The sequence below is a fragment of the Diabrotica undecimpunctata genome, chromosome 7, assembly GCF_040954645.1.
Source record: "Diabrotica undecimpunctata isolate CICGRU chromosome 7, icDiaUnde3, whole genome shotgun sequence".
NCBI classification, from domain to species: domain Eukaryota; kingdom Metazoa; phylum Arthropoda; class Insecta; order Coleoptera; family Chrysomelidae; genus Diabrotica; species Diabrotica undecimpunctata.
The window spans coordinates 60,035,947-60,051,200 of NC_092809.1; the positions used below are offsets into that span (position 1 = coordinate 60,035,947).

The 15,254-nt window shown below is 29.9% G+C and overlaps 1 protein-coding gene across 1 annotated transcript in view; it reads right to left on the reverse strand.

Annotated features, from left to right (window-relative positions):
• Positions 1-1,640: 1,640 nt before the first annotated feature.
• The window catches only part of PAN3 (Poly(A) specific ribonuclease subunit PAN3), a 57,625-nt gene continuing 44,011 nt past the window's right edge, over positions 1,641-15,254 (reverse strand). Inside the window, exon 8 of the mRNA XM_072537403.1 lies at positions 1,641-11,292. Within this exon, the coding sequence (XP_072393504.1) occupies positions 11,034-11,292 (259 nt within the window). The 3' untranslated portion in view covers positions 1,641-11,033. The remainder of the gene's footprint in view (positions 11,293-15,254) is intronic.

Here is a 15,254-nt window from a genome sequence, read left to right on the forward strand (position 1 = left end):
AAAATTTATTTGGTGTATGACCCTCGTTGATCCATGTTTCATCAAGATAAAATATTTTTCTTTTTTGGTTTCTCATTTCCTTTATGGTTCTTAGAAAATGTCTTCTCCATATGACAATATCGCTTCTTTCTAATAAAATAGACTTTCTGGGATTCTTTTTCCAGCGGAAGCCTATTTCTTTTAAAAGTTTCCATAACGTACTTCGACTCATTTCTGGGTAATCCTTATCATCTCGAACTGAGACAAGAACTTTATCCAATGTTGGAAATTCTTGTCTAAAGAAGAATTCATGCACTTTCCGTCGAAGTCCTTCTTTAAAATGATATTCTATTTGAAATTTTGGTTTCCCTGGAGCATTACGTGGCATTTGAAAACTACCACATTTCTCTTCTTTAATAACTCTGTAAATCGTAGATTTCCCAACACCAAGTGTACTGCTAACTAACTCAACGGTCTCATCAACACTTTCACATAAACGTTTGTCTGTAAATGATTTAAAACAATTAAATATTAATGTTTTTTCATTAACTGTTAGAGGACCAATTTTTCGCCGTTTACACGGCACTTCCAAATTTTCCATAACACTAGTATACACAATAAACTGCACCTTGCAACTGAAGTACCTACTTTTAGTGAACTGTTAAGAATTTTGAATACGCCACTTGGACCTTCCTATATACAAAATGGAAAAATCCACTATCACATTTTCTGTGGAATAAGTTTAGAAGGTAATTATCTAGTCAATTACTGTCGTAGATTCCTGGAATTACAGAATTAAATGTTTGATTGTTGAAACCCTTACTTCGTGGAATGCACTCATTTCAGATAAAATAAAACGTTTTATTTTATCTAAAGAATTAAACTTTATTTTGCAAATAGGCAAAGAATTAAACTTTATTTTGCAAATAGATAAAATAAAACGTTTTATTTTATCTAAAGAATTAAACTTTATTTTGCAAATAGGTAGGTACTTATTAAACTTTTATTGGTTATATATAACCAATAAAATAAACATCTTACATTTCTTGCAAATTCATTAGTACCTGTTAACCTCCATCACTCCGACACTGGCAACCTTATTTAGGGATTAGTAACTCTCACAACTATTGTATTCTATTCTGCTCCAACCTTTATACCTGGTGGTCATACTCAATTTAAAATTGTTTTCCTATATACTTCTGTAAACTTGTTGACAAATATCTGTTTTTCATTGAGTCACCCGTATCAACAGTTTAGGGATTTGCATACATAATTTATTGTTTTATTACTCTCTCATACATAAAAATACACTATAGCTAATTCTTTATGCTTGAGCTCCAAAGAACCCCGACCAAGATACCTCTGAAGACTGAATGAAGCCTGAGCATAGTGCCGTTTTTTATGTAAACCTCCATTCTGCCAGTAAAGAGTATAATATTAATATAATTTCTCTATCGGTTATCAAGAATTCTAAATATTTTATACCTATATTCATTTTAATAATCAGATATTTAGATAGCCAAAAAAATAGCAAAACTATATTATCAATTGTTTGCTTAATATTTAAGTCTCCTGCGTATCTTTTCACGTATCTAATACAATCAGGAACTGAATTGGCAATAAAAACGTCATAGGGTGTGAGGTGGATTAAAACAATAAAATTTAAATTATAATTTTTATTGCTTTTTATTAATCGGCTTTGATACATCTTTTTATAAAGAAAAATATAACTTATGCAAAAAATATCTATTTAGTAATCAAAAATGGAAATATGTTTTCAATAATATTTCATTTTGATACAACAAAAAAAAATAAAATTGAGTTCTCAGTGGCGCGTGATGTACCCAAATATTATTGAAAACAAAAATATTTTTGGTAAACAATCACTATTGTTAAACCACATTCATTCTCAATTCACAACACTATCTTAAAGTACGTAATTGAGACCAGTCCCCAGAATAGAAGGAAATACTTAAAATGGCGTACGTATTTACAGTTTTACGACGATTAATTAGAGAAATTTGTACTTACAACGTGGTATGTGGGGTCTATTCTGCTAATTTGTGGCTTTTACATTAAATAATAAGACACTGGCTTTACTTTAAGACAAGCGGTTAAATATATTTAAAAACAACATTTTTACAAAAATCCCTAATTCTGATCTAGAAAAATAGTGAAGCAGTTGAAATCCAAAACAACCAGAGAATATAAACAATGGAGTTAAGCTACGTTTTATCACCGATTGTGAATATAATAGAGACTCAAAATGCGGTAACAGTAATCTCCACCGCCGAAGAGCCACGAAAATGGTCGATTACTTGAAAGACAAACTATATAAGGGTCATTTCATGTCGCTTCAGTGGATTTACATTCCGTAACCTCTATGTGAGTTGGAAACGTGAGTTTCCATGACCAACACCATATCGTTCTCCCGAAGAGGGTTGTCATATAATTGCAGCGAAAGGTCGAGATAAATATACAGATGCGTCATCAAAAGAAGATACAACCTAATCTCGGAAAAGGATAGTTGATAATTGTCTCTGGTCGTTGGAGTTCATGTTAATTTTAAAAGTTAGTGTAGATAAATTAGGTAAAAATAATAAACATTATTAACACCTTAAGTAAGTGTTATAAAGAAATAGGTAAACTTGGACCAGGCAGCATCTTTACAATAGCTCGAACTGTTAAGAATAGTAAGGACACAGTTTAGCACTTTTAACCAGAACATACAGACTTAATAGACTTAACTGTATTTATTAAACTCTGGCCTGTTAATAGTGAGTTCTGCTACGAAAAACAAGAGTAAACTGTTCTATGAATGTTGGATCAATAATATTGGGAAACAATTCCGAATTGGATGAAATCTGCGAATATATATATATATATATATATATATATATATATATATATATATATATATATATATATATATATATATATTTATATTTATTTATTTATATCCCAAATGAAAGAGGGTAGATATGACTAGACCTTATTTTTAAAACAATCACACTACATAAGCTATATTCATAGTTTTCCAATCGTTTGCGTCATTTTCCTTGGATTTTTTTGGATACTTTGACAATGGTTAAATTGTAACAGCTACATAATTAGAATTTTCATACCTTGATCCGTATCGCTTAACCTACTTTCAATTACCGTTGGTGTGTGTATGTAGATCAAGTCTATTAGAACAATAAATACTGTACATACATCAACATTTTTAGAATACATCAATATTTTGAATGTAAAATAGTTGTTATAAATTTTTCTTTGAATATCATCCGAGAATGATTCCTATTGTATCAAATGATGTTAAGTACCTCCCTTACATGAATAAAATTCGTTTAAATCATTGTGCAGTTCTTTCCATCCAGTTTTGAACACAAACTTGTGCTAGAAGTTGCCCATGGCGGACACAAAATATACATGAAAAAAGTTGTCTCTATATCTCTGAATAAAATGGAACAGTTGAATAGTTAAGCCCGTATTACTATTTAACGTAAAAGCAAATTTAGTAAATAGACTTCCCGAGTCGAACCAAAATGATTATTTAAATAGAGACGAGATGAACTGAAATAAATGCAACAATAATTTTTTTACACAAATGATATACATATTATAGATAAATATATCATCCAGTTTTGAACAAGTTAATGAGTGGTATTTGAAAATTTAACAGCAAATGGGTCTTGACTGATCCAAATCAAAGATCGAAAACTAGGTTCTCTGGCGCCAGGCGTCTGCCATCTTCCTTAGAAAAATAATAATTTTAAAGTAACTATTTTCGTATGCGAACAATTGCATTGCCAAGAATTTTATTTTTATTATTATTTTTATCTTCATCAATATCATAGCTCTAACCTTGGCCTGTTTCAGGATTACTTTCCATTCTTGATTAATTACTGTAAGTATTATCTAAAATCTTATAATATAAATTCTTAAATATTAATAAACTTAGTTGAACTGGTCATTGGCCATCTGCATTGACTGCGCACATAAATATACGTAAGTTGATATTGTACAAATCACGGTTAGTTTAATATAATTAGATATAAATACAGACTACCAAAAAAGGAGGTATTATCGTTTTCGTTACGATGCATACACATATCGGTGAATCAATCATTGTATCAGTCAGCAAGTCGGGTCAGTATTTGTGTTATTGTTTATATATTTGTCAAGTGAAGTTATGTGGTAAAGAGGAACAGGATACGCATTTTGCATAGATCAGAATATTTAGACATGGCACTAAAGTGAAAAATAAACATGATTACAAAATAAATATACTATATCAGGCGTGGTATCTACAGACCTCAAAAAAATCGTCAGAGAGAAAAGCCAAAGAAGACCAAGTGGAAAACAATTACGAGCTCTGTCCGTGAACAACATTAATATTGGTAAATCTTCTAGAAAATTTAAATTATTATTATCAATGGGTAGTCAGTCAAGTAGAAAGTAATCAAATCAAAACCACGACCAATTTACAATATGATTAACAACTCTTAGAGAAAACTAAAATATTAATTAAATATGTACACCTCCAACTACTACTGATGCATCTTCTGTTAATTCAGAATTGTATGTGTTTCTGCTGGATATTGAGTTACACAGAATTACTGTGTAATAATTATTATACAGGTAAATAACTAAAACAATATTTTTACTAAACATCGCAATTTGAACCTATTCTTTTTTAATTGAAAATTGTTGTTCATCAACCGTCAATAGGACGCTCTGATCAAAAGATATCGAATTTTTACCGTCGAGTTAATACAAATTTTATTTAAAAAATTCATTGATTTAAAAAAAAAAACGTAAACTTTTGTTCAAAAACTGGTATCATGTACAATTAAAGTATTGTTGTATTTTATTTCTTTATTACCCGTTTTAAAATAATTAAGTTGTTTTTATAAGTGATATAAAAATAATTTGTCATTTGATCAAAGGTGTTTCGATAAGTTTGACATCATCTGGACACTGGTCTAATAAGTAACACAGACATATTACAGCTTATCCTCAATTCCAAGAGATGTTTCTGATTTAAACATTCATCATGGCGTTTCGTTAGGTAAACATCTTCTACTAGCTGAAGTTCTCAAATGACTTTTTACTCATTATAAATATATTAAACCTTATATATATATATATATATATATATATATATATATATATATATATATATATATATATATATATATATATATATATATATATAGAGCTTGGAAGCCCAGAAACTGTACCTTTAATATTTAACCTTGGATTCAATACTATGCATTTAAATGAGAGAGAGAAAGTTAAACAGTATATTATCTATCGGCAACCGCGCTACAGTACATTATTTAGTACAGTTATAGTTCCGTCGATGATGAAGAAACAATAATCCTGAATAGTATTTCATGAACATTTTTGTAAACCATTTTTGGCATTGTCTGTATTAAAAATCGGACACCTGACTGAAGACTAAAGGGGTTTTATCAACTCTTGAATTTAATGAAAGTTTTTCTGTTGCAATGTTTAAAATCTTACGACAATATTCGATAAAATAAAAAACAATCCCCATAATTTTATAGGGTCTAAGATTTATCCAGATTTCAAAATTGTATTGTGTTAATTGAATATATATATATATATATATATATATATATATATATATATATATATATATATATATATATATATATATATATATATATATATATATTTATATAAAAAAAAACTTTTTCAAGAAGTCAAAAACTAGTCTAGTTTCTAGTTAATTCAACGTTGCACCAACATTCTAGTCAGCCTAGGCAGATCACCTGCTTCGAATAGATTTCGACTGTTTGCCCCAGTTATCTTGAATTTGATTACAGGTATAAAAGACCGTTTTCCGTTACGTGTTTTTATTCCAGGCTGCATTTTCTTGAATATAATAAAGCAATTAAACAAGATTTAAACAAAAGTGTAAATAAATGAACTTAAAAAATTAATATTTCAAAATTCCTTACAAAATAAATAATCAGTTATAAATTGCAAGGGTTGATTGACAAAGGCTTATTAACCTTCTGACAGATCTTCGATTTTGTATTTAGGCAATATTAAAAATGATTTTTACAATTTTTCTGAAAATTTTTCAATCAATTCTCGATGATATATAAATTGTTAAAAATGTTTAAGTAGTTTAGTTTAGTGTTTTGCCGCGTTTCAATATGAATTGCTTGTATCTTCATTTCTTGGACTTTAAACCATATATATATATATATATATATATATATATATATATATATATATATATATATATATATACTTATATATTTAAAAACTAAAATAAAACAACATTTTAAATAGTCTTTGTCTAATAAAATAAATAAAAACGTTTAACGAAAGATACTAAAAAAAGCTGTTGTTTGTCAAATATAAAATTACATATTATTAATTACATATCAGATTCTTATATAGGTCTCGAGACAATAATAAGCAAAAAAATATTTATCTATGTTAGAATTGGTGTAAACGTATCACATATTCCATTAATAATAACAAGGGACTATATTATATAAAATTGATCAAAGGTGTTGAGAGAATGCCAGAAAGACAATGTTGTACCTTAATATTTAGACGAACAATTTTCGATTTTATAGAGTGTATGGACGGAATGTTGCCAAAAAGTAGTTTAACAATTGGGATGCGAAAAATATTATTTTCCTAAATAAAAAGGATTTAGATATTTACTAAGAACTTTCCGCAGACAAACTCTTCTCAATTAATTGTATAGAACGTTAATACATTTAAAAATGGTAACCACAAATAATGTCTCAATAAATATTTCATGTTGGCACTAACCGTCAAATTTGTATTAAGAGAAACAATAAAATATCTTATATTCAAAGATGATTTCACAAACGATTACTAGATGGCGCTGTGGAAATGTGTCATCCTCGTATTGTTAGAGTTTGCCAATTGTTATTGCGAAGACTGTAGTAATTGGTGCAGCGGATGGCTCCAAGTGAACGCCAAGAAAAAGTAATTTGTGAGGAAATTAGACTATATTTATATGGGAAATAAACATGTATGCCTTTGAAATTCAAAACAACAAAAGCAAACCCAACATTGAACAAGAGGGAAGGAAGGACTTCGTTTATAAAATTTCTTGTGAATCGCCAATTGGCAGTTTTATTCCGAAAATATGTAGTATTAAATGTAAAGTATTCCACAAGGACATCGTTTCAGCATCATATCAAGGGCTAAGTATGTGCTAAATGAAAGACCTCAATTAGTGGAACAGCACATGTGCATTCGTCAATTTTGGAACGGTTCGGAAAAAGCAAGGCCCTTATTTTAATATACTCTATAATGATACTTTAATTATCAAAAGTATATGCCGTCAATTTATTTCAAGTGAAACTCTAATTATTATCAAAAATGATAAAAAAGAAAATACCTGGGAATCAACTAATTCATTATCAAGCGTATCAATCATTTTTCCTAATTAATTATTATAATCATTTTTTTTAACTCTATAGTTTGTTGTAAGGCTTGTCCTTAATAAAACAAATGCTTGATAAAACAAATCCTTTTGAAGTGCCCAAGGAATAGAAGGACAAGCCTGCTGAATACAAGATTTTTTATTTATTTTTCTGGTATTCTAAAGCGCAAGACCACTAAAGTGGAATAATTAAAGAATTCCTATATACAGTGTATCATGAACGATTAGTCTTTTATTATGTTCAAAGTGTAATAATGAATAGGCTAAGATGTAACTTTAGAGTACGCTGCTCTTAAACTATTTGTTTTAATAGCTATAACAGAACGTATTCTTCAAGACAGGTTATGATCCACCATACTTGGGACACTGATAAAAAATTCAAAATCTCTGGGCACAACTTGGACAATAATCAAATAACTGATTGATTCTGGTAAAACCTTAAGTCAAAGAGTAGTTACAAACATAAATAATTTGTCCTTTCATATTACAAATCCAATTCTATTTTCTTTGTATCACAAAATCCCTTCGAAATCTAATTTAAATAATCAACATAGCAACTTTCTTCACCTAATTTCTCATGAGCTGCAAAAATGCAGCTCAAATCTGAACTTGCAACAGAGTACAAAACGTTCTTGGACATCTTAACTGTGGTTAAGAGTGGTTTTGGAGCTTTGGTGAAGGAACTGACTTGTGTATGTACATTAATTGAAAGGAGCAACATAATTCTCAATGAATACCGGGGAGTGAGATCGGTCGTGTTATCTGAAAGGTTTTATTCAGGCAAATTTAAAGGATACATCGGACGTTGAACATAACTACCAAGCGGTATGTCTTCAAAATGACCTTCGGTCCTGTTATCTGAAAGGCTTTATTAAAGCAAATTTAAAGGATACATCGGACGTTGAACATAACTACCAAGCAACATGTCTTCAAAATTGTTTAGAAGAGAAACGGATGATTTCTAAGATTTTTCCATGATGATGAAGGCCAGATGAATCTCCCAATCAAGACTATGACTCTAAATATGAAGAGCTTCCACTTATCTTATGATACAGATCACTCGTCAGTTAATACACGTATAGACATGTGCATACTCGTAGACATCCAAAAACTCTTCGCAACCGAAACCACCCTTGAGTGCTCCGCTTCAATCAATGGAAACTGGCACTGAGTCTGAAGACATCTCAAACGCAGATATTAAGAACATGCGAGTCCTGAAGAGTCTTACCAGTTCAAAAAAAACTTGGATTCTGCTACATTCTAGAAACCCATGAACGAAAGATACCTGACTAAGACTGACTTTCAAGAGGTCTGAAAGATCCGTACAATCTTTCAGAGGTCTGAAAGATCCGTAGAATTCAATTAGAGGAATAATGAAATTCTATTTAAGTTAAGATTTCGTAATCATCACGAAACAAACTTTCAATTTCATAGTGAACAGTATGAGAAAATTATTTACACCGATGCAACAAATAACGAAAAAGTCATGTGCCGATGTGAATAATACAATAATAGAGTACCCGTAGACAGCAGCATCTACACAGCAGAACTTTATACAATATGTAAAGCATTGGAGACTCCAACATAAGGTAGTGAAAATTAAGCGATATGCACGTACTCACTGTCATCAATCCTTTGTTAAAAATATTTATACAAAAACTCATAAAAGGTACAACAATCATGAGAATTCAAACTTTTATATTTCTATTATTTGGACTTTCCAGCCGAAATCATATACAAATATTTCAAGTTCTTATCCCTAATTAAAAAAGAAAAAAGCTGGCAACATCAATGTAGCAAAATCACTAGAACAGATGTAAACTAAACGTAACTCTAACCAAGCAAATGTTTTTGGTACCAAAACAGCTAAGGAAAAGAAAACTCTCAAAGAATTTTTTTCTACACCACATTCTTGTTGAGTGTAACCGGTATGTGGAAGCTAGTAGCGCGCACGGTATCAATGTCAATTTACTATGTAAAGTTTCTCAAGTAACTTACCACAAATATAATTGATTTTCTTAAGATTGTCATCATGATAACTTTACCATTTTATATAGGTCAAATTGTGTAATCAATTGCGCAATTAATAGTAATATTAATTTTGTATTGACTTGTTTACTTGCTCTCAGTGGCAGATGGTGTGGGAGGGCTACGGGCACCATCCTCCCTTCAAAATTTATGTACTTACAAAAAATTAATTGTATTGAGTATTTTCATATTTCATATTCACACTTTACTATTGAGACTTCATTAACTTTTTTATTGAAACTTTATTCCATTAAATATATTTACCTAACCCAATTAAAGTTATGTTAAATGTGATGTCACAACACATTTTTAACAATAATGTAACACAACAAATTTTGTAAGTTCTTAAGGGTTTTTACTCAGATATTTAGTGGCTTGATTCATGTATACCTGGTAATATTACACTGATGATGGATTTTCAGTCCGAAAGCGGTCTGTGATGTAGCCCAAAAGGGTAATTTTAATTATATACCTTCATAAAGGATTTTTAAATAAAATTGTATTTAAGATTGTTTTCCTTAAGCAAATTGAGATCTAAATATTAAATTAATTGAATGGTAGAAAATAGAGAATATAGAGAATTTTATTCGCCAATTTAAGGCCTTCATTTGACACATACCTTGACCTTACGTAACGATTATGTTTAATGCAAGTATAGTATAGTATAAGAAAGAATTTTTGGATACAATAAGTTGGTTCAATTCAAGTGGCAGAATAAAAAGTGGTTAATTTAAGAGATAATGAAAATAATTATTTAATTTCATATAATTAAAACATCGAAACTTACCGGATTATTTTATTTAAAGGATGAAACAACAAATACCTTAAATAGAGACATTCATAACGAATAAAATGTTATGATTCTTCAAATCACTTTGAAAAAAAAAAGTGTGCCTTTGGCATAAAAGTATGAGTGTTATCGTACAATATAGCACCGACACTTGTGTCAAATTAGCGAAACACGAAACGATCGCGACGTCAGAAAATAGTCTACACTTCGTTTTAAAGTCTAATCTTAAACATTTTAAAAAATATTCATTTTACAACGAATGAAAAATATTCTTCCGCAAAGTATAGTTTGTGCATGTATGTGCTCTGTATGTTTCTTAAAAATATAATCTGAAAAATTATTGGTTAAAAAAAAATAAGTCTTTTAATCTAATAATTAATTGTAAAGATTTCTTGGACGATATTATTGGATTAAGGTAAACTACAAGGATTTCGTTGCCTAAAGTCACCGATAAAATCAGGAAAATAAGCCAAAGAGCGCATATTAATAACATGACGCACAAAGCATATTTTTCAAAGTTGAGAAATGGTTAAACGGTAAAAAAATAACAATTTGGTATAAATGTTAAAAAACCACTGGTTTTGATGTATCAAGTCCTAAAATAAAAACAAACAATATTTTCCCTTCCTATGTAACAGATATAACTTAGCAATCTTGTCAATTATATAGATTTTTATCATATATATACAATGAGTAAAAAGGTTCCCTGCCGAATCTTGCTAAATGAGACATTTCCTAAAAAGATGAAGTTTATCCCACATATCAATATTATGATATTCTATTTAATTCTTGGAGGCCTGAGGATGAACTGGTTAGTTCGCTGAAAGACTGTTCTAAACAATGTTTTAGTTCGGCGTACGAGACCACGAGGACGCTTTGTTCGTCGCGTGACACCAGACTTATCTTTTCAGGAACGCCCACGTCCAGTTTGTTGAGACATTGAACGATGTGCGCCATGTCGAGCCAAGGGTTGCCGTCTTCGGTCACTTGATGGAATACATAATCTCGGAATAGTTTTAACATATACCTTAAAAGAGATTTATATTATTAATTAGACAAAGTTGGGAAAATAAACAGCACGACGATTAAAAATATATGTACCTCATAGGGATTCATAAATAATCCTTCATAACGGTAAAAAGAGATACATCATATGGGAAACTTTTTTATTATTAATCTTACGAAAAAAGTTATTCTTTATAAAAGTTGTGCATGGTCTAAAACCTAAGTTGCAACTATCAAATATCAAATTGTATCATTCTTATACGAGGTATGTCAAAAAATATGAATTGCGCTCAAGAGTAAAATACCTGTATATTTCACAATATGTTTTAATATGTAATTACATCCTTCTAATGTTTCTCAAATTACCGATACTGACCATAATTTTTATTTATTACAAAAATATGATAACTCTTCGGTTTCGATAGAAAAAGTTATTAATTCTTCAATGTTCATTGTACTTTTAATGTATTTTGTTTTTTGAAAATTTGGTTATTATTTTTGATCGGAACGGAATAGTTACCATATTTCTAAAAAATAAAAAAGATGGGTATCGGTGATTTGAGAAAAATTTGAATTTTTTTTCATACAATGTTATTGAGTACAAAAACATAGTTTTTAATTTCAAAAATTTTTCATAAGAATTTTCGATATTGTGGAATATAAAGGTATTTTAATCTTGTGCTAAATTCATATTTTTTGACATACCTCGTATAAGATTAATAAAATTTGATATCTGATAGGTGCATCAAAGAATATAGACGCATATAGAAGGATCTTTCACTGTCATTTTTTAGCGTCGGCAAAGGTTATACACATGTTATAAAAAAAGAACCAGAGGTTGATCAAGATTTTCGTTCCTTATTTGTACCACTAGGGAGCGGTCATGTCAGCGCTATTACTACTTCTTAAATATGAAAGAGTGGGGTAACAAATGCAACTTTAGATATTTTTATATGGAGATGATGCCGCGTGGTCGTAGAATAGCATTCAATTTTTGCGTTTTATAAAAATTTTTGAAGAAAATAAAATATTATTTTAACTTTTAATAAATAAATTGTTTTAGAAAAAATATTATGATTTAAATTTTTAATTTAAATATGTACAAATCTACAAATAATATAATTAAAACTCTCTTCTTATAAACTATAAATAAAATTAAGTAAAAGTCAATCACCGGGAGAGAAAGCCCAAAAAATTGTAAGGTGTTTCGATCAAAAAACAATTCCTAATCTTGTTAGTACGCTAGAATTGCTTTTTAGCACATACACCAAAGAATTATTTTTTACAATTTGAAAATTAGAAATTGTTGAAGTATAATTTCGGATTTTTAAATAAAAAAAAATAAATAAAAGTCTCAAATAACGCCTCTCTAGAGCTCAACATAGGAAGATGAGAAAAAGGCAAAAATGGCTGCTGGGACATGGACCATAGCAAATTCTAAGAAAACCAAATCAGTAATACCCGAGGATAAAACGAGACTTCGGAAGAATACCACCACCCTCTCGTAACAGATTTGCTAAAAAACCAAGGGGCCCTAACGAGCAAACTAGGTCATAAAGTACCGTGACAAAAGTATTCATAATGATAGTAGCACACAGACACCATCCTGATACTCAACTAGATCGGGGTCAAGCAAATCTGATCATTAACAAACTGGAGCAAGCACTCGATGAGGCTCCTATCGGAGGTCAAAATGAACTCCTGCAGTCCATAAAACGTTTCGCGATGGGACCTTGTGGGTAAACTGTGTTAACGAGTATACAAAAAAATGGACGACTGAAGTGGTAAAGACTATTGAGGGCCAACTTAAATATAATTGATCCAAATAATATGCACAAGCGCCCCATGGTCCCCACCCCGAGAAAAAGCTTTCATGAAGAAACCATCAGGGCGCATCTAAAGAGGCAAAATCAAGACCTTAACACAGTAGACTGGTTGTGATATGTGTTCCACAGACTGAACGAGAGTAAAGATAAAGGTCATAGAGGGAGGAGTTATGAAGGAGATAGTTCTCAGATCAGCATACCTTCTATATGATGATCCCGAACAACCATCAAGGGAGTTGGAACAGCTAGTGAGAGATAGCATGAAAAATGAACTGCAATTAATCATTGACTATGATACGAATGCCTACCTTCTGACCTGGGGCAGTACAAACAACAAACTGTTAAAAAATGGCATGCCTTAAATGAGGTCCTGAGAAAATGAAATTTTTGATTGAATATATTTTGAAATTTTTTAAAAATGTTTCGTAAATTTTTAGGAAGAAAAACAGTATAATAAAACGTTACGTGACAGTATTTCGTAGTGTTGGAACAAATCTATTTTTAATTCAAGTTATAAAATTTTATTTAAATGTAATAAAAAAATAAAGTTTTAAAATTAAAAATTTAACAATTTAATATATTAAAAATAAAGATTTTATTGTGAAAAAACAAAAAAAGACAGTTTGCAAATCAATGGCAACGAAATTTGATTAAGCGTGGATGCATAAGTTAAATAAATAGCTCCGTGCGTACTCCTCTTCCACTTTCCCCTAACTATATCTTTCATGATGGTTTTTATGCAGTCGCCCTCATAAGGAGTGTTTTGAAATATAATAACTGTAACCAAATCGCCCATTTGAATCGTCCTTCTATATGCGTCTATACTTCATCTAATTTACTTACCGTTGCACGTCATCCGCGTCATAGCCCGTGACGTCACATGATACCAACACGAAATATTTAGGCGGTAGGTGTGTTCTTTTTTAGAATCACTTTGCCGAGTACACAGGCATTACAGCCACTAGACATATTTTATTATATACGCGTAGAAATAATATTTAAAGATTTCTATTAATATTAACTTAAAGAAATACACAATAATATATTTCATTTAATTTGTATAAATGCATTATAAAGCGTTTTTATGAAAAACATTTGTTCGGAACACACTGTAATTGTAATCGAACGAAGGTGATATTTTGGCATAAATTGGTAACACTTATTTGACAGTTGCGGTGTTGACACTTTTTGTACTTTATTATTTTGAATTCTAAAGTGAATACCTCTTGTTTTATATTTTTACCGATTTAATAAAATCTGTTCTTTTTAGAACAAAATTAGTGTGTTTTATTTAAAAAATGTCACATAAGAATTTAAATAGTCGTTGTAAAGAGTATAATAATAATTATGTGACCTATTTGATTTAAAATGGATTCAGGATATTATTACTTTGGCAACTATGTCAACTTAGATCTATGTCAATGATAATGACGTGCAACGGTAAGTAAATTAGATGGACTATATTCTTTGGTTGCATCTTAGGTTTTAGACCATGTACAACTTTTTATAAAGAATAACTTTTTTCCGTAAAATTAATAATAAAAAAGTTTTCCATATGATGCCGACCTAATTGAATACACTGTAATACATGTATATATATATATATATATATATATATATATATATATATATATATATATATATATATATATATATATATATATATATATATATATATATATATTTTAAACATTATTTGCTTGGTTATTACATTTATAATACTGATGGCTAAAAAAATGCAACACATAGGACAAATATTTTTTTAAATATTTATTTATGTATGGAAGGATAATATTCTTATTATTTGATGACATTATAAACTTGGTTTTTAGAACATAAATTTTCATCAAAAAATTAAGAATGAGTAGCTCCTGCTTAATTTTCTATACACTCAGTTACTCTATGATTGGAGGATTTTCGATGGGTGACAAATCAGCTGATCATTATGGCCACTACAAAGTCTCTATACCAGATTCTTGTATGAACTCTACAGTTTCACGGGCAATATGTCTTGCGTTATCCTGTTGAAAGACCGCATTTAGAATGGCTTGTAGATAGGGATGTTAAACCGGTTGCAGTACTTCACCAATATATCGTCAAGCTGTCAGAGTTTCGTTAACAAGAACTGATCTGCTTCCCAAACATATAGCACCCCTTA